Genomic DNA, 20615 nt, shown 5'->3' with positions numbered 1-20615 from the left:
TAAAAGAGAACCGGAAAACAATAGAAAATATGAAAAATCGTAACGAAATACGACCGAGCAATCGACGAGATTTGATCGTATCAGGCGAGATCTCCGCTCTGCTCGCTTCCTAAATAAATATCAATAGACTACGTATAATTAGACTCTACTACTTAATAAGGGAGATAACGAACTTAAGAGAGCCGGCATATCAATTAATAAGAAAATATATGTATAAAAGAAAGACACTTCGGAAAGGAGATCTTGTGATACGATCGACGGGTACGACCAAGCGAGTGAATATCTAGATCTCGACTTTTTAAACGATATCAATTGACATACTTCGCTCTACTTGCTTGTTAATTAAACATCGATGGAGTACGTATGCATAGGCTCGTCTAATTGCGAGGTATCGACGTTAAATCAAGAAAAGAGAAAAAAAAGTACATCATTGAAGTAAAGAGACCTCGGCTAGTCGACGACATGCACTTGTCGCAGGACTCGACGGAGCTCCCAGTGTAATAATTAAATGTACGAATCGAGATTTGTCACCCTATTTCAGTACTTCTTGGTGGGCGATGTACGTGTACTTAGGTCCTTCTAATTAATCCAGGAGATACGATATCAGAGTTAGAAGCTAGCGTTTCGATTGGGGTAACGGAAGAAGATTGATATCACGGGTTACAGAAAAGAGATCTCGCTGCGATACGGCCCATGCTGTGCATGGATTAGCAATAGTTAATAACAAATTAAGAATGAACGCCCTGCGAGCGTGTTACAAGCTGACGGAAAGAAACCAAAGCTCGCGTCGTATCTCCGTTCGTCTGTTTTAAATATAAACGTGAAAAAAAGCACACACACACACACACACACAAGAAGTTCAGTAAATACTTCGCTTATTTGACTCTTGATTATAAGAAAGGCGTTGGTCGGGTGTTAATTTTCATTATATAGTCTATGTAAAAGGTCGGTATAATTTCAACTTGTAGCATGCGTGTCTCTCAAGACGTTGCAAGCCGCGAAGGAATCCAGAAAAAAAAAAATAAACGTTTCTCAGTGAGGAGTCGCTTTAAATCGCTAAGTGATAACTGAAGCTTCCCTTCGTGATACCGTAAATTGAGTAAAGTGTTACTAGAATCGTGAGAGAAACACGACAAGAGTGTCCGATGAGCCTGACATTTAGTTTCGGTGTGAGTAGCAGCTTGTAACGAGTCAATTCTGTTAACATTATCATCCAAGTCGCTGTAAAAACGCTTGTGAGATACACGCGTGGTACAATCACTGCGCAGGTAGTCCTTATCACTTAGAGACATTAAAGAAACGTATGCAAGGGTGTATGTACTTGGCGCGAGACTCTACCGAGTATCTCTACGCGCCATTACCGACGATCATTAGTTCTCGTTGCCATATCACCCGACACCTGCGCAGTGCTTAACACGTTATCATAGAGTTCACAGCTTAACCGGTCAGCTGTAACTTCTGGTAAATAATGGGAAAAGTAATTAAGCATCTAAGTAATTACGAGGTATAGGTATGGCCAGAGAAATCGGCGCCGACGTCGGGTTATCCTCGGTAGCCGAGGATCGCGCGACTCCTGGCGATAAACAAACTATAACGATAAACTAAGAAAGCCATTCCCAACATCGAGGAGACCAAACGCGCACACTTAAGCATTAACGAGAACAAAAATTAGCGCACAATTACGAGAGGGGTCGCGCGAGTCGCGGTGGCCAAATTCCACGGCGTCGACGTCGACCTGCGCAAAAGGTACATTATGATTATGGATTATTGAACATTGTATCAAATTTTATATTCACTTCTTGTGGTTGACAATAAACTGGTTTTATAAAAAAGGGGCCACCGCAAGGCTTGGCGATTTATCTACAGCGACTTATCGTCGGTCGTTCGCTCAATGTCTGCATTCGTGACGTGACCGAGACATTTTTTTTAATCGGCACTCGGTATGAATAGAAATTTAAATTATGGAGTCCTTTGTACACCGCTTGCGAGAACTACCTTAATGTTTATCGTACACTGTTTCGGTTTCACTTGGAATAACCCCATGGATCCTTTTTTTGATCCATCAGGACGAGGGACGACTCGCAGATCTTTCGAAGCACTTCACGCATTCGTTCCTTGGAAAAGACCTGCGAAGGAAATGTGCAGTGTATTTATTAAAACTAACTATTCAGAATTAATTACGGGGGTTAGATGGTTAGGAAACGCGGCTTTAAGGTGAAATGAAACTCCCCTCAAATCAGTCGACTTGAATGAGGCACTTTTTTTAAGGGTATTGGACCGAATTTGGACGATATACAATTTTTGAAGGCTCTGATATGAGATATGAGAAACGAAAGTGTCGGGACAATTGTACTTTTTCTTTATAATTATTGTACGTAAACGACATATGGAGTATGCCATTTAGCACAATACCCAATATGATTCGACACAGCTGTTAATATAAATACGAATGTTGGCAACGTAGGTATTTAGAAGAATCTCTTTTACCGACGTCGACCAAATGCCTTAACGTGTTTCATTTCACCTTAATGGTCTCGATATAGCAGACAAAACTGCATACTTTGTAGAGCTGATACTGCTCCGAAGCGAGAGTGTCAGCGAGCTGAATGCACTCGAAATGCTCGTTCATCTCCGACATCACGGAATGCAGCAAAAGCGTAACTTTCGGTATACACAATTCTCGCAGCTTCGCCATCTGATGTCTCCTCAACTGTTCCTCAGGTGTCAACGGTTCGTCGCTGCCATGATCGGAATCCACCAACCATCCGCCGTCAGGAAACAGCAAAACGTTAAACAGGAACTGCTTGACTGTCTAAAAAGTGAAAGAAATCCACTAACAACCCCGCCTAAGAAGTTATCACTTATCATCATTTGATCCTTTTAATTTTATTCCCCACTTTCGTATGGTGTTGCATGGTGCACTTCCACCGATCCATCTCTGCGTTGTACTGTGCTTTCTTGTGATCGTAGGCCACCTTTTCAGTGAAGGTGGCATAGGAAGGAAGCTCATCCAAAGGCGCCGGTCGACCATGATGGAAGTGTCCGAACCATTCGGAGAAGTCCTCTTGGGCATCGAGGTAAGCTTTGTAACAAAGGTACTCCTTTATCGAGTCACCAGCCTTCTTTGGTAAATTACTTGTCACTGTCAGGTTCGCCAGAGTGCCCTCCAAGGAAGGATACTCTGTCACAATTGCTTCGATGTAGCTGACTGGGATCTAGCGAAGGGCAATCAAAGAAGGAAAAGTAAGCAAACGTTAACTTCACCTGCGTACCCACTTTCTTTGCACAAAAATTCCAATTTCATTGGCAACATTGATACCTGTTATCCAAATCATGTAAAAAAAATTAACAACCGATTACGTACCTTATTAAAGGCTTTCCTGGCAGCGTCGAGTTTCTCCTTGCTCAGGAAATACCTTATCAGTGCATTGGCCTGCCAAAGAGCCTCCTCCCTTTGTGTTGGGTAAAAGGTGAGCCAATCCAGAGCATTGATTTTCTCTAAATCACTATCAGTTATCGAGCCTTTCAAGTCAGCAGGCTCCAGATCGGTGTCTTTCTTCCTAATATTCTCAACCACCAATTTTGTGATGGCTTCGACATTCAAATTAGCCTCCTCCGCTGCAGAGAGACACTTTTGACACTGCTCATATTCTTTGATTTGCTCCAGATAAGAAGCATAATTTGTCACCTGGTCCTCCAGAGGCAGAGTTGTTGTATAAAAGGCAACAAGAATGGGATCGCCCATTTCTATGAGCACTCGAACATACGCTAATAACACTTTATCGCCGATTTTGTATTTAGCACCTTTACCGATCTGCCTTAAAAATAGAACCAGGTGAGCCAGAAATCTTAAAAACTGAGACGTGCAAGTGCCACTATCCACCATCTTCTCGATCTCGTCCATGAGTTGTGGGATCTGATCGAGAATCAAATGCTTTTGAATCAGGTGGTCCGGCTTATTGGCTTGAAAACGGATCACATCATTCTTCGATGCTTGTAACTCTGTGAAGATCTGTTCCAGAGACATTTCATTCTTCCAGTATTCCTCGGGCATAGAAGGATACTTTATCGGCATGAAACCTCGGATTTCAGATTCCACTGCGATGTCTAAAACTGCTTTGACGTAAGACCACAGACCGTCCTGCCAGGATAGAGCTACATCGAGAAGTTGTTTTACGTTGCCACAAAGACTGGAATATATTGCTCGGTAATACTGGCCTATAGAAAGGAAAAAACTTGGCATGATTCGATAACTAATTAACAAAACAAATGTTGACACGAAGTATCACTGTAGGCTTATAATTATCTCATGCATTATCTTAGATTGTTCAGGAAATTATTGCTGTTTTTACTATGTGACACTTTGTATGATAAAGGATATATGACTTACCTACTCGTTTATCCTGAGAAATGTCCCAAGCACACAATTTCCAAAGGCTTCTATTTTTATTACCCTCGGCTGGTAATTTGTTGTCTTTAACATTGCTATTATAATTTGGATCGTGGTAAGGTATCCAACCCAGTAAACAAGCGGCTCTCCAGGGTTGTCCACAATGTACGGCTAGTGCTTGTGCTTTCTCAAAACGTCCACTACGAATCTGACGTAACCCGACTTTTAAAATACAAGCCAATGCCATTCAGTAATTGTAATTATCAAATCTTACCTCTACAAACATTCTTCTCTCAAGTCTTGCATCGTCCTCTTTGTCCAAGTCATGTAAGGGCTTACCCTCCCGTATCGGTGCATCAGGATCCAACGACGTCACCATAGGCCTCGAAGAAGGAAATGCAATGCCAACACGTTTGTTACGCAATTCATGCAAAGTATTTTCCCAAGCAACGGTCTCGTCTGTGAAGCGCTCAATTGATGGCAATCTATCGGCCTGATCCGATGCATTCTTTTCTAACCAGTCAACTATCAACTGGTATTCCCTCACTGCGCTTTGAGTCCTATACAAATGTTCTATTACATCTTTTTCAGATATGTAATTATTTCCATCTAAATTAGGCTGAGCTTGAAACTCAGAGGACTGCAGACGATTTTGGTACAGACAGTAAACAAGTCTCCAAGTATTGCGCTCGTTTTCTAAGTTTATTTCTTCATCCGATATGTCTGCACTCTCCACCTTTGATTGCATACCTGCAATAAAACGATACGATCTTTGATTTTCTAACGCAAGAATTGATGTTTCTAGGAGTTGTTTAATAACTTTACCTCTGATCATTTCTAAGACATCGGTACAATGCTGAATGAAATCGGCAACGGTCTCGAAGACCTGCAACTGGGACGTGTGGGCTTGCAAAGTTTCAAGAAATTCATTGTACAATTTAACGTTAGCTTCGCGCCAAGGAGCGTTCGCTTTGAGAATAGTGCCTGTCGCAGCGCTGTCATCCATCATGCTTCTAAGACTCATGTCGTTCTTCTGTGAAGAAGCCATAATATCTCGCATCTCATGCGGTGCCATTGTTATGGAAGAATCAAATGATGCATTTATCCCAAACTATAAAAACACAAAAGTAAATACAATTCACAATGTTTTGGTTGCTGCAATGCAAGTTTCTAACGGTATCGTTACATAATTGAATGACGCGTATTAAAATATTATGTGTGATAAATACAGACTATCGAACTTCTCCGAGGTTTCTCGAACTGCATCTTCATCTTTGGATAATCTAATGTTTCTGTAAAATCGTAAGTACTCATCTTAACGTGTATTTTCCCGGCACAGTAAGACGTTAGGTTAGCTTTTTGACCGCCCAATTTAAACACCGCTGTCGAATCGTTTTATCCGGCTGATCGCGAGATGGCGACACTAGGTACGCTCATTTCTAGTATATGCTAATCTTATGACAATCAACTAGGCGGGAGGGGACGAGTCAAGAGCCTGTATACGTTTCTCATATAACTGTCTTCATACACTCGTATTAGTACGTATCAGCAGAGATGAGCGGGCCTGCTCAGATTAGAGATAAGTTGAGATGTATTGGCCTTTATGTCTCTATTCAAAATGGAGAAGTTACCAGAATTTCCACTAGAAACGGGACACCAGTAAATGCACGAACGAGTCCTTAAACTGTTCCCAGGAAATTTACCCTGTGCTTCCCACTAGTCTTTTCATCCCCCGTGGTGAAGCGCGTGACGTCATGCAATTTCACGTGACGTCACGTAATAATTTTCTTGGCGAATTGGGGTGTGAGAAGGGTACGTTCTATAGAGTGATCCAGAAAATCGTTTGAAACGGTTTAGAACAATTTAGAACAACCTGTTCGTAGGTGAATCAATTATTTCGGGATTTTCCAGGCGCAACTGTTCGAATCACTGCTCGAAGCGACTTTAACAAGATGACGTTCTCGTTGGAATGTATATTACGTTTCTTGAGTCATCTTTAATATACGGTAATTGTGGAAAGTGATCTTACTTATTTAAACGTCATTAAAGAAAACGGTTAATGTTTAACAGAGACAGTTAAATGGTATATTCTATTTATAAGGGCAAACAGCGAAGCAGGGTGATGGGGGATAAGCAACGGGAAGAACGTTTTGATGCTGTGCTGCGGAGGGATGCATATGAAAGCGACGATAAATGTCTAGGTAGGAATTCCTTGTTAATTTGTGTCTCTTAAGCAGAAGACGCAAGTAGGTGTAAAACATTCTTTGCCCATTCGTCACTGCTTATTCACATTGTAGGTCCTCCACTGTTGCATGCATAACATACGATGTAATCGAATAGCGTCATTGAGTGAAATGCAGAAAGTCATTCTTACCACCTCAGTAAATAGGAGCAATTTGCTTCGCTTCTCGAAATCAAACTATGAATCGGCAATTTAGGGATCGGCTGGACATATGCACATTTAGTTCATTATCGTTACTTTGTTGATTATTGATTTATTCATTTTATTAACGATTTTATGATTGCAAAGATGTATACTGGAAAGCAAGGGATACGGCACGCCTATAGATCCGAAATGCCAGACTAGCGCGGCGGATGATGGAGATAATAGGTAGAGAGCAGTAGAGAAGAAAGTAGAGAAAGAACGTAGGCCGGAGTAAGTGAGAGAATGAGTCACACTCAACAGCATGTGCTCGCGAGCGCCATAGTTCTCTCTCTGATCGTCGTCTTCGGCATCCACGTCTTCCTGTTTCCCATGTACACGTCCAGCCCACCAGCAAGGCGTACCAAGATATCCACCTACGAGCAGGTCCTGTGTCATGCAAGTTTTAAGAACGTAAGGATTCCTGCCGATCGAAGGAATCCTTGCCCGAAGGATGGGATAGTCTCCGTCGTACAAGGTGGCAGGTTGGGAAATCAAATTTGGGAGTACGCTTCGGTCTGGGCCACGGCAAGAAGAACTGGCTTGGAACCTTTTATGCCCCGATGCATTCTTAGAACTCTGGAGGAATACTTTGACAATTTGAGCATTCCACCATTGAGCTACATTGGCTGGTGCACTCTGGACGTAGGGCAGATCGTCAACTCGCTGAACCACTGGAACAGCACGGAACAGAATATTATAATTCCCAGGTATGTCACGAAGCTAAATTTTTAATTGATTCGATTTTTCTTTGAATTATTAAAAATATTGTTTAACTGGATTCACAGACACGCGACTTACTGGTCTTTGATACTTGTCTGGCTGGACGATGTTCGCAAGGAATTCACCTTCAAATCATCTTTAAAGTCCTCTGCAGAGTCGTTGTTGAAGAAAGTGGCTTTGCAGTTTAACGTGACTGATCCAATCTACGTAGGCATCCATGTGAGACGCACAGATTACGTGGACTATCTCTGGCAGAAGCTGAAAGTTCGCCCAGCTCCGGTGAACTACTACCTGGCAGCCATGAATTACTTCGAAGGAAAGTATGCGAATGTTATCTTCGTGCTAGCCAGTGATAACATCGCTTGGTGCAAGTATCACCTCCACGACAAGGGATACAAAGTAAGCTTTATATCAGACGTAGATGGTAAAGGTGCTGGCAAAGATCTGGCAGTTTTATCATCCTGCAATCACAGCATCATCGATTATGGTACCTATGGATCTTTCGCAGCACTTTTGGCTGCGGGAGAGACCATAGTTTACAATGTAACCGCCTATTTTTCCACTTCGATCGCAGAGGTTTTGCCTAACTGGAAAATAATGAGCTAAAAGAGTGGTCGTAACGTCTTTCTAAAATGCTAATGTCTAAAACTCTTGTTAACTTATTAATTATTAATATTTTCTGCCTCGTCTTTCTCTAGAAAGGATCTGAGCAAGTTTCTTCGCGAGTCAAATTTCAACTTGAAGTTTATACAGAATGATTAATTAATCATTTACTTTATAAAGGGTATAAATTTAAGCTCGACAATGATTTATACTAAAGAGTGGAATTATAAAAAAATGATACCTAAAGTTTAGATTTCAAGGACGGAATGAAGACTATACGTAATGGAAAGGTTTTTAAAATACTAACAATTTGTTTATTAACGGTTTTCCGTACTGTGGAGATTTTTATGTAAGATATGCACTAACAAACTGTGGTCGGACTTTTTATGAATCACGTTATTGATATAAATGAGGTGATTAAGATCTTAAGAGGAAACCAGGCCAGAACAAGTTTTCCAGTGTCTTCTTCACGATTTTTAAAAGCATTTACACTGAAACGATAATTAAATATGAAATTCTATTTTACCGCCTTATTCATGCGTCATTACCGCGTTCTCTCATTAATGTACTTGATTATATCACCAAGGTCATTTTTCGTCATTCCAATGATGTAAGACTGAATCGAAGCTCTTCTATTTTTTGTCTATTAAACTAAGAGTCTAATTTATTTAAAATTAGACCTTAGTTGTAATTGACATATGTAAATGCACGGTCTAATAGAATCTACAAGAATCTATTTATAAATTGTTTTATACGGAAATGATACAAACATTTATTTGGGCTGTTTTTTAATTGTTCACTGTGATGAAATGAAATGAGTTTTTAAACACTCTTGTGAATATGAACTGAAATTTTAGATGGAATTTAAGTATGAAATGAAAACTTGCTCAGCTCCGATGCTGGATTAAGAGAGCGAAGTAAAGAATCTTTCGTCAGAGTCCCAGAATTGGATTATATTTTGTATTTATTATATACTCTATGTCTTATTTCCTAAATTGAATTCAAATCTCGGGAATGTGAGGAAAAATATGTTCAACATAATGATCATGTACGTTTATTAGGATTCCCAAATCAGTTCTGAACTTCATCGGAATCTGATTTGACAATGATTTTTAATCAGTCAGTCATCATTCTTTTCTATTAAAACCAGATATAGAGGTCTTTTTATTATAACTTAGGTACAATACACGGAGAAAAAGTTGCAGCTAATAATTGTATCCTATTTTAGAAGAGTGATAATCATTTCGACGTTAACGCGAATCGTAAAAAATGGTTACGAAAGTACTATTGCGTCTATGAGATTATTTATTAATATTTCTTTATTTCTATGTAGATGTTTATTAATATCTCGATTATTGCACATATTCAATTCTAATTATTCGATTGAAGGAGAATTTAAGGATACATTTTTTAATCTGCATTAAGTTTTTATTTTTAATATAATATATTTATATTAAGTGGATGTGAAAATGACGTCGAAAAGGTTTTGTTTATAAAACTTTTCTTCAAACTGGGTTGACCGAATCGTTTCAAACTCTACAATGTGAATATTAAGAGTATAAGAAAGGTTCCGACACTCCTGAATTTTTTAAAAATTTGTTCACAGGTATTTTAAAAATGTTGTATAAGAAATGAAATTTCATGAGTGTCAGGACCTTCTTCATAACCTCCATATCCACGTTGTAAAATTTGAAACGATTCGGTACACCCAGTTCATAGAAAAGTTTCATGAAGGATTGATTTTTAGGATGCCACTTTCACATCGCCTTAAAGATTAAAATTTTTTTTATGCAACGGTGATAAAGAAAGGCTATACTTTGTTCGCTGCAGTGACAATCATTCTTCTCCGTGTATACATCCATAGATAAAGCCTTTTCCTCCGGGTGTAGAGGACAGGAAGGCCTCGTAGCTGGTTCCTTAGTGGGACCGATGGCACCTCCTCAGGGTCATGTACAGTGGCGCACATAAATGCCTTCCCAACAGACAATATGATTTTAAGGCGATATGAAAGTGTCGTTCTGTACATATAAAACGTCAAAATATTTACAAAATATTTCTACAAAAAGTTTTATAAACATTTTCACGCTTTGATGTATGCAGAATGACCCTTTCATATCACCTTAAGGGGATGTGAAAGTGGCATCTGGAGAGTGAATCGTTCATGACACTTTTCTATGAACTGGGTATACCGAATCGATTCAAACTTTACAATATAAATATGGAGGCTGAAAGGAAGGTCCCGACACTCGTGAAATTCCGTTTCTTATACAAGATTTATAAAATTCCTGTAAACAAATGAAATTTCAGGAGTTTCAGGACCTTCCTTGTACCCTCCATATTTATATTGTAAAGTTTGAATCGTTTCGGTACACCCAATTTGGGGAAAAGTTTCATGAGAACCCTTTGACGCCACTGTCACATCGCCTTAAAGTACAATGGGAATGCATTCATGATCGTTATTGTACACAGGTACAATAGCATCATTGTAGAAATTTAAACAGGAAAGCGATTTCATCCTGTCTCTAAAACAAGTACATAAAACTAAGAGTGTGTATGTAACGGGTTTGTTTTCTATACAAAGTGATATAACTCGCCTTGGCGAATCATTTAAGGTGTTACGAAAGGGTCATTCTACATATATATATAATATGTATTGTTTGTATCAAAACGTCGAAATATTGATGAAACTCTTCTCCAAACTGGGTGCACCGAATCATTTGAAACTGTAACACGTAATTATTAAGGTCTTAAAACTCGCAAAATTTCATTTCCCGAAATAGAAATTGTTTATTTACCTTGTAGAAGGACCGGAAAACATTTATATCTCGAGAAATGAAATTTCGTGAGTTTCGAAACCTTCGTTAGGACATCCAGTTAGCGTTTCAAATTATTCCGTGCAGTTTGGAGAAATATTTTATCAATATTTTTACATTTTTATGTATATAGAATGACTCTTTAATATCACCTTAAGTCCTTCGATGAAGTATAGGTCATCGTGATAATAATTAAATTTAAAAGCAACAATTAACAACAATGTGTTCACGTTTTGTACGAGGTGTGTGAATTCGCCCAGCAGAGGTAAAGAGATATTTTGGTGGAATTTAAGCCACGTGAGATAATGGCACATAAATGAGGTATTAAAATAAAATGAAGTAAATAAAAAAGAGTTTTATATTAGTCGAACATTGTAACATTCATAAGTGTCATTCGGTGATGACCTGTACCTCTTCGGGGGACTTTGAAGAAATTCTCTCTAAAAATGGAGTTATAAAAAAAAGTGAGGTTTATTATAAAGGAGCATTGCGATAATCACTATTTCTTAATTAAGCACGAATGACGAAAGGATGGAAGCATAGACTACCCATGATTCTAGCAAGCCTATTGTCATTTTGCATTGATTTCTACAAGCAGTGTAACTATTCGATGTGCTTAAACATTAAGGGAGTGTGAAAGTGGCATCTAAAAGGTTCATGAAACTTTTCTACGAACTGGATGTACCGAATCATTTCAAAATTTATAGCATGAACATGGAGGTTATAAGGAAGGTCCCGGCACTCATGAAATTTCATTTTTTATACAACAATTTAGAAGATATCTTTAAACAAATTTTGAAAAAATTGAAATTTTATGGGCGTCAAGACCTTCCTTTTATAGCCTCCATGTTCACATCGTCAAGTTGTGAAACGACTCAGTACACCCAGTTCGAAGAAAAGTTTCATAAAGGAGACCTCTTTAACGCCACTTTCAAATCGCCCTAAAAGTATAGATATAGACCTCGTTTAATGATAACACTTTTCCACGCTAATTCATATCACCTCCCTCGTTAATATTGTATTCCTCGCACTTCACATACATTCGTGTAACCTTCCGTAAACATTGCGGTTTACTTTTAAGTTCTATAACTCAGCATGTTGAAATCCACGTTGACTTTCCTTGTCAATGGATTTCTAGAGTACCGAAGAGACCCTCAAGCGAAAGTAGAACAGCATCTTGCCAAAAGTTCACAATGAAACATGGACCACGTCTCTATTTAATATTAAAGACAGATATTTATTTTTTCCACGACTGTAAGAAAGATTAAAATTAATCGGGAAGGGTGTCTCGATGGGTTCGATGCTTTGCTCCGAACCAAAGCACGACCTGCGAGTATCAGTACCAAAAATCTTCACGAGAATGATTAGTGGCCTCTAAACGTTCGGTTATGTTGAAAGTCTACCTAGACAATGTAGAATTGGAACATGTATTTGTTGGTAGCTTGAGCGATTCGAGAAGTGTGGGGGCTCATTTCTATTGACGGTGTTAATACTACCCATTTTTCAAACAGGTACAGGAAAGAAAACATTTAATGGGATTGGTTAATAACACGCTTAAACTGTATTTACAGTTTGTGTTTAATTCTTTTTTTTCTACCTGTCAGGAAAATAGGTATTTTGAGTCTGTCAATGGACATGAAAACCTTTAAATCGACTCTAGAATTAGATGAAATATACAAGAAATGTTTATGTCGCATGGAGTCATTCGACATAAGAGACATAAAGTGCGTAGCTTAGTGTCCGTAGAAAGTTGGAAAGAAACTCGTATAAAAAGCTCTATTAATCTGTGACTCTTTCAACGTACAATGATTTCATCTGTGATTCTATTTCTTGTCGTGCCAAAATTCGTATTATATACTACGAAATTCTATCTATACACGTATATTGTACAATATATACACATATATATTTACAAAGTCAAGTGGCGGGTGGATTTCATTTAGCCGAAGCACCAAAATCGAGCAGGACTGAGTTCCTCGCCAAATATATACGTAAACTCTTCGCAAAAAAGGAGGGAGAAAAAAAAAGAGCGTTTCGGACAAGCTAGCTTCCACTGGGCGTTTCAAATCTGATGATCTCGTGACCTGATGTTTGTAGGTTAGGAACAAGATGTAGATCACTCGGTAAGAAGACTCGAATGGAATAGAACACAAAATTGCACAGTTTCAACGTAGTGATGATGTTTCTTTTCCATTTAATGTCGTTTTCTACTATTTCAAAGCTACATGTTCCTTAAGAACAAAAAATATACATGCATTAAATTGCCTCGAATCCTTTCCACGGGATCGATTCTCTATCTTTGGCAAGAGTGCCCATTTTTCACATTGTCATCTCACGTGAGTTCATTCACTGGATTCTCCAAGCAAAGACGTGAAAGAAATTGGTCCGACATCTCGAAGTTTCTGATCGAATAGTCTCACGCGAAGCATCTCACATTTTGACCATAGTGAAAATGACGGAATGCTCACTTTTGGAATTATCACTGGATTCGAGTTACGGAATCGACCCCCTCGAACATAAATTTGGAATTGAAATCTTAATTTGATCAAATCCCACATTGTGTATCCGAAAGATTGATAGGGATTGGATTTTGCTTATTTTCTTGTATCGCCAGTGATAAGGGACAAAGAAAATAATCAAGTATTCACTGTAATTAAAATGTTTCTTTCCCTAATATTCCAGTCTTCTTATCAGGCAGCTGTTAGTGCAATATTTACTGCGTATGTACATCTATGTTGTACTAAACACACTTCTACTAGGTTGATGCATAAGTAATGGCCTCTTTTTACACGTTACGTTACGTGTTAAAAATGCCATTACTTATGCATCAGCCTAATACTTTATGCAACTCCAGTGCATCCGTGCCTGTTGCTCGGAAATTTCTGAGAAGACTCACTGGAGGACTTTGTGATACTGTGTTTTTATACGTACGATACAATAATTCCAGAAGGACAAGTCTCGGTGTGGTCGACAATGATAATACGTGGTGTGATCGACAATGATAAAATACGTAGACTTATTATTAGCTATTCTCCAGGTACCGATGCACTTTGTTGCGCACGTTCTCTGTGATAAACTTGTCTACCCCTTAGCAAAAATTATTGTATCTGTTTTGCAACATTTGTCGTATGTCCAGAATATAAGTATTTGATGTCGTATCGAATTTGATATCTCTCCCCTCTCCATAATTAGACTGTAAGATTTACTTGGACTTTAATCATTTATTTTGGAAGTTTCTGTTCTAACTCGTCTAACTTATCAAGTTAAACAACTACAGAGTCAATTTCGCAGGAATCAAAGCAAGAAACATTTAAATTGTCGCGAGTACTTAAATTTGCCTAGAAAATAAATAATTCCTTCTAAAAGAATAATATACATCGTTGGATTCAAAGAATAGAGGATTTGTGGCGGGTTCACATTTTGTATCATTCTTTTATTGGCTATAAATGTGTTCGAATCGAATCAATGAGTATTGTCCGAGTCGAGCCAGCAAATTCCCAAAGTGACAAACCACGCGGTACAATATTTATCCTCCCCTCCGTAGCATTTAATTGTAACAACCCTGCGTCCTGAGTTCGCAAGCACGCTGCGTGCTTTAAGTGCATCTAAATGGACGCCTATGTACAAAAAAGAACTTGGAAAAAGAGGTTTGCAGCACCACGGATTCCACGTTTCAGGTGGCAACGATCAGTTTTCCAGGAATTTCCTATGAAGAAACTCCTCGAAAATCGTCTTTAGAGCAGGGCTGCCGTTTTTGTTTCATTAATCATGTTTTACTACACAATTTCAGTAATGATAGTAATCTTCTCGCCGACAACCCTGCTGAGTTACCTGATTCGACACCCATCTAGGAGCTTTCTGGACCAGTTGTATCAATTCCACTTAACGTTTATATTGTTCATAACTTAAAAGAAATGTACCAAGTCGCTGAAAGTATGAAATAAAAATAGCGTAATTTAACCCTTTACGCCATCTCAACATCATATCCGTACTTGAATTTATACAATTTTATATAACATCCAGAGATTAATGCTTATAGATTTTAGGTTATATTAGTATTTTTTTAGCTTGAAAACTAGAAACTGGATTACAGTGGGTTAAAATTAAATTTGGTTTAAATGTGCATTTATTACTTTAACCAGATTTCATTGAAATAATCCAGTGCGATCACTGTTATCGAGATGTACAGTCTCGATAGAGTTTCGCGCCAAATACACACCTGCATCTTAAATAAAAATCATGGGTAAATGTATTTTCATACATCTAAGCACGTTTTATCAAGCATTTTCTTTATAAATAGAGATTAATTGCTACGAAGTAGATATGTAGGAAGTAACGTCGTAAATTTAAGTGGAAGTGGAGCAACTGGTCCGTCATCGCCTAACATTATGGCAATAAAGTGTACTTGAGCATTAACTGACGCTTTCTCGGTTTTACTCCCACACTCGCACTCTCAATCGCAACACACAAATGCACCCATTCGTACAGACATCGCAGATGCACTTATTTGCAATATATATCTAAACACACGAAGGAAAGTACACAGAGCAGTCTCTCAAGAGCGAGGTGTCCCATCACTTCGAAAAAAAACATTGTCAAAGTAACATTAGACCATAAAACCATGAAGTAGTATAAGGAGACATAACCTCAATAGTCCGATCCACAGAAATTAACTCCAAACCCGGGACCCAGGATCTCAGATTGTCGCTGATCTAACGACGCGAGCACCACTTGCGGAAAACGAGGGAAACTCCAATCCCACTTGATCAAAACATTTCCTACTACCGTAAATAACCTAAAATGCTTTTAATTTTGCAATTAAGGTACGCAAAGCGAAGCGATAATCCGCGGATGATATACAGAATGTGACGTTTTTAACGCAATAAAGACTAGCGGACCTGCTAGTAAATGATAATTATTAATTGCCAAATTTCATCAAGGCGCTCTCAGTACTAGAGTCGGAAAAAATCTGAAGATCTTCGAACACTAAAGTGGGTGTATCTCCTTATACTACTTAGTGCATAAAACGATTTACACATTGCAGTAGGCAATTTTTGGAACATTTTTGTCATCTACTTCTAGCTTGGCAAGGTGAAAGGCCTCCGAAGCATGAATTTATTACAAAACATTTCGTCGAACTAGATGCAACGAATTCTTTAAAACATTTCCTCATGAATATGAAGGCCTTAAAGGTCTTAACCATGAAATAGCCATTTCGAATTTCCAATTAGTATATAGTAAGCCACAATTTCTGGGGGCCTTACGATTAACTAGACTGCGAATACAATAGAAAAAGTAATCCTCTTCATGCGTGACGTGCTTATACTCAAAACAGTTAAACAGGCTACTGATTAGTGATACGTATCAATGTCGACTAATTAGCGTCTCGGTGAGATCGCATTTGATTACTGGTGTGTGCACACATACATTATGTCTTCGCAGCTACGTAAAACGCTCTCATTTTTTTTTTTATCATTCCGTACGTGCTTTAAAGTGATATGAAAGTGGCATATGATCCCTCAGATGGCATTTTCATATCCATTCATGGCAATTTCATACCACATCGGAGGATCGCTTCATAACAATAAACTATTCTACAACACGCATTTAGCGCCTTTAAAACGAATTCGTAAACTCTATACACGGAGTTGTAATAATAAATTGTGCTCTCCTCCATCTCGTTCTCGTCCGCGCAAAGGACAAAAATTAGGGAACGAGTTTAAGGGGATGTCAAAGTGGCATCGGAAAGCTCAATCTTTCATGAAACTTCACTCTTTCATGATTTTTCCTACGAACCGGATCACACTTTACAACATGAACATGGAGGCTATAAGGAAGGTCGAGACACTCGTGAAATTTCATTTTTTATAAATAATTTTGAAAGTACCTATAAATAAATTTTGTAAAAATTGAAATTCTATGGGCGTCAGGACCTTCCTTATACTCTCAACATTCACATTGTACAGTTTGAAACAATTCGGTACTCCCAGTTAGGAGAAAAATTTCATAAATGAGACCTCTGACGTCACTTCACGTCACCTTTAAGGGGTTATATGCAGTCATAGACGAAATTAAAGAATTGTTTCTCATGCGACTGCTAAACGAACGAAGTTAATAATTGTACTATGAAGTTACGCTCTGTTTTCGATTAAAGAAAATGCATTTCAGTTATGAAGAAAAATTTTGGAAATTTCGCCTATGACAACTGGATATAACCTCTTAAGTCACTAAATAGAAAGACGAGTTAAAAGAGGAAGGTCTGGCACGTCATGATTCATCATCGAGAGCCCAGCACGAGTTTCGGAACATTATAACACTCGGACATTCATCGCTATAAACAGTCATCATCTAGTGATCCTTATTCCCGGTTTCAGGTCCTGTGACCTGGGTTCTCTAGGATCTCGCCATTTGGACCTTAAGTGTACCACTCGGAACAACTTTTCACGTATCACAAGAGAAAGAGAGACCTCTCCGTCACATCGAGCACAACCAGCTATTTTCTCGTGGCCATTCGTGTCCACCACAAGGCTATAAAAAGAGCATAGGATATCACCAAGCAGGATGACAACAATGGCCAGCGAAATGAAATTTTCTCCCGTTATCAGTCCATTGACTCGGTCCTACTTGGCCATCATTAACATCACGTCGATACTAATAATAAATAGTCCTAGGTTAATTACTAGTTATCCAGAGTCATTGCGATTTTTCCTGTTAATGATTTGTCGCTTCATTTTTAAATGACGTTCATAAACGAGACCCTTCAGTCGCCATTATCACCTTAAGGTGATACGAAAGTAAAGTGAGGCCCTGACAACGGTGGAATTTAATTTTTTTCATAATTTGTTTGTAAGCACTTCTACCCCTTTTGTTTAAAAAGTGGAATATCACGAGTGTCAAGACCTTCCTTAGGACCGTTACATTCGTGTGGGAAAATTTTAAACAATTCCGTACACCCAGTTTGCAGAAAAGTTTAATGAACGATTATGCCACTTTCATGCCGCCTTAAAGTAATATATGACATGGGCAAAAAAGGAGAGACGACTCTGTTTGAAAAGCGAAGCATAATCTTAACCAGCAAAACCCGCAATGACCTTCTAGACAATCTGATGAGTCAATGGACCGAACGAGACCCAGGCCTTAAGGCGCCCAATCTCTGCTACGATAATACATTATCAGATCTCCTTATCTCTAACTTCTCCATGTACAATTATTTATTTATAATCAAATGGCGATCGCTCCTTTGGCCGCCCCGGTAAAAGTATTGAACAGGAAACGATAAGACGCAGATAACCGCGTGATAGGCTACAACTGATAGTTTAAGGCGAGACGAAAGTGGCGTCCGAGAAATCTCTTTTATGCAACTTTTCTCCGAACTGGACATACCAAATCGTCTCAAACTTTACCACATAAATATAGAGGCCCTAAGGAACGTTTTGACACCCGTGAGATTTCATTTTTTTTTCAATTTGTTTATAGGCATTAAAAAAATTTATTATAAAATATGAAATTTCATGGTCGTTAGGACCTTCCTTATAGCCTGCATATTCACGTTGTAAAGTTTGAAGCGATTCGATACACCCAGTTTGGAGAAAAGTTGGATAAATGATTGACTTCTCAGATGTCACTTTCGCATCCCCTTAATAGGACGACCTCATCCTTTGTCTAAGTCCTTAAAAATCGGAAGAGTTCACAGAAATGTCTATCTTTAGCCTTATTTATACGGCCTCGTTATTACCAGCACTGGCAAAAATCCCTAGGAAGTCGATTTACATTTTTTCCTCTCTTGTTAATACACATGGTCTCGATAAATTGTTATAACAGCGCCGTATAAACAATGCATACAACTGGCTGTGTAATAAAAAATTCAGGAATTGATCCTGCCATGCGCGAGACCGTGATTAGCGTTGCACAGCTCTGTTATTAATTCCTAATCGTATAAAATTAATAACCAACTAGAAGTCCGGTATAACACGATGCGAGATTTTAATCTTGAGGCTGCTTGGAAGTTATTGCGATAGCACGTGTGTTCATAATTAATAAATAAACTATGTAAGCTGCGCCATCGTTTCGCTGTATGACAGCTTTGTATGTGTGCCTATAAATATAAACAATCTAGCAGGAAAATTGTCCTTATAAATTTCTCGACTTATTTGTGGATAATAATTCACTGCTGATATATTCGCAAACGAGATTACAATTAAATGATATGAAAGCTCTAAAATATGTCGCTTCGCAAATTGTCTCGCTTTAATCGCGCATAATGAAATGTAATTATCAGTTGCGAGCTAAGGAAAACTCAATTACTTAAGTCCAAAAAATGTTCCTACTTAGATTACCATTACAATTTTGGCGAATTAATTGTAGACAATAATCGACAGTGAATAAATCATAATTAAACGATGAGAAAACATCTGTTAAAGAGAGCATTGCTGTAATTCTATGAGTATGGTCATACACGCAATTTCAGATCCTTTTTTATAAAGTTTCCCGCATTTGCATTTGCAAAGTGAGTGACAAAACCGCCTTGAAAATATCATTGCCCTTCTCCGCGTTATAACAGACCCTTGCTGTACGCATCCCTGATAACTGATAACACAGCAGCGCATTTTCTGCTAACAATGATAACAGATACAATTTCTTCACGTTTATACCGAGAATTACGCAGTATCCAGATACTAGTTCATCCATTTTATCCAATCGTGGAACAAGCAATGGTTAACCAAGTTAAATAATAAAGCTACCGCCATCTGGGCACATTTATTAGAAGTTTAGCTTCTAATAACTGATAATCCAGCAATACTATCCAGCACATCTCCCCATAGTAGAACAAGCAATGTTTAACAAAGTTAAATAATGAAGCTGCGGTCATTTGGGCACATTTATTACAAGTTTAGCTTCTAATAACTGATAATCCAGCAACACTATCCAGCACATCTCCCCATAGTGGAATAAGCAATGGTTAACCAAGTTAAATAATGAAGCTACCGCCATCTGGGCACATTTATTAGAAGTTTAGCTCATGATAACTGATAATCCAGCAACACTATCCAGCACATCTCCCCATAGTAGAACAAGCAATGGTTAACCAAGTTAAATAATGAAGCTGCCGCCATCTGGGCACATTTATTAGAAGTTTAGCTCATGATAACTGATAACCCAGCAACACTATCCAGCACATCTCCCCATAGTGGAACAAGCAATGGTTAAGTTAACCAAGTTAAATAATGAAGCTGCCGCCATCTGGGCACACTTATTAGAAGTTTACTCCTGATAACTGATAACCCAGCAACGCAGAAGTAATTTCTTCGCGTTTATATCGAGAATTCCGTAGTATCCAGATACTAATTCATCTATTTTATCCAACAGTGGAACGAGCGACGTATCGCGTTAAATAATGAAGCTGCGGCTATCTGGGCACATTTATTGGGTGTTTGGCCGGCGAGATAGTCCAAGTGGTCGACGCTGCTGACCATGGCCCATCAGGATGGTCACCTTGATCGAGGATCTCGCAGGTTTATGGGTGATGGACGTCGTAAAAACTCGGCTCGATTCGGAGACCACGGGCTTGGTCCTACTCCTTTATACGGTCAGCAATCCCCGAGTTTCATGGCACCTTCTTCTTACTCGGCTTTTTGCTGCGCGGCAAGGTGGCGAAGCTGGTTAT

General features: G+C 38.7%; 2 protein-coding genes across 7 annotated transcripts; one reads left to right on the top strand and one right to left on the bottom strand.

Moving 5' to 3' along the window:
• Positions 1-1799: 1799 nt before the first annotated feature.
• On the bottom strand, positions 1800-5758 carry LOC105703748 (nuclear pore complex protein Nup107). Of its 2 annotated transcripts, none has more exons than XM_012432377.2 (8): positions 5624-5758; positions 5216-5501; positions 4665-5140; positions 4391-4598; positions 3365-4218; positions 2898-3215; positions 2561-2812; positions 1800-2126 (listed from the first exon to the last, which is right to left on the bottom strand). In XM_012432377.2, exons 1-8 carry the CDS (start codon positions 5702-5704, stop codon positions 2025-2027), a joined length of 2577 nt encoding a protein of 858 aa, XP_012287800.1. In that variant the 5' UTR covers positions 5705-5758; the 3' UTR covers positions 1800-2024. The 2 variants fall into 2 exon arrangements, with proteins under 2 accessions (XP_012287800.1, XP_012287801.1); XM_012432378.2 differs by having other exon boundaries at positions 5620-5667.
• Positions 5759-6082: 324 nt separating this feature from the next.
• On the top strand, positions 6083-20553 carry LOC105703644 (galactoside 2-alpha-L-fucosyltransferase 3). Of its 5 annotated transcripts, none has more exons than XM_012432156.1 (5): positions 6083-6202; positions 6274-6396; positions 6492-6591; positions 6921-7522; positions 7601-9606. In XM_012432156.1, exons 4-5 carry the CDS (start codon positions 7059-7061, stop codon positions 8139-8141), a joined length of 1005 nt encoding a protein of 334 aa, XP_012287579.1. In that variant the 5' UTR covers positions 6083-6202; positions 6274-6396; positions 6492-6591; positions 6921-7058; the 3' UTR covers positions 8142-9606. The 5 variants fall into 5 exon arrangements, with proteins under 5 accessions (XP_012287579.1, XP_012287580.1, XP_012287583.1 ...); XM_012432157.1 differs by having other exon boundaries at positions 6096-6202; positions 6302-6396; XM_012432160.1 differs by lacking the exon at positions 6083-6202 and adding an exon at positions 20318-20553 and having other exon boundaries at positions 6216-6396; positions 7601-7934.
• The last annotated feature ends 62 nt before the right edge of the window (positions 20554-20615 follow it).

This window comes from Orussus abietinus, unplaced genomic scaffold (genome assembly GCF_000612105.2).
Source record: "Orussus abietinus isolate OABI.00-Male unplaced genomic scaffold, Oabi_2.0 scaffold43, whole genome shotgun sequence".
In the NCBI taxonomy this organism is placed as follows: Eukaryota; Metazoa; Arthropoda; class Insecta; order Hymenoptera; family Orussidae; genus Orussus; species Orussus abietinus.
The sequence above is the reverse complement of the archived record's forward strand: the minus strand, read 5'-3'. Positions and strand labels throughout refer to the sequence as shown.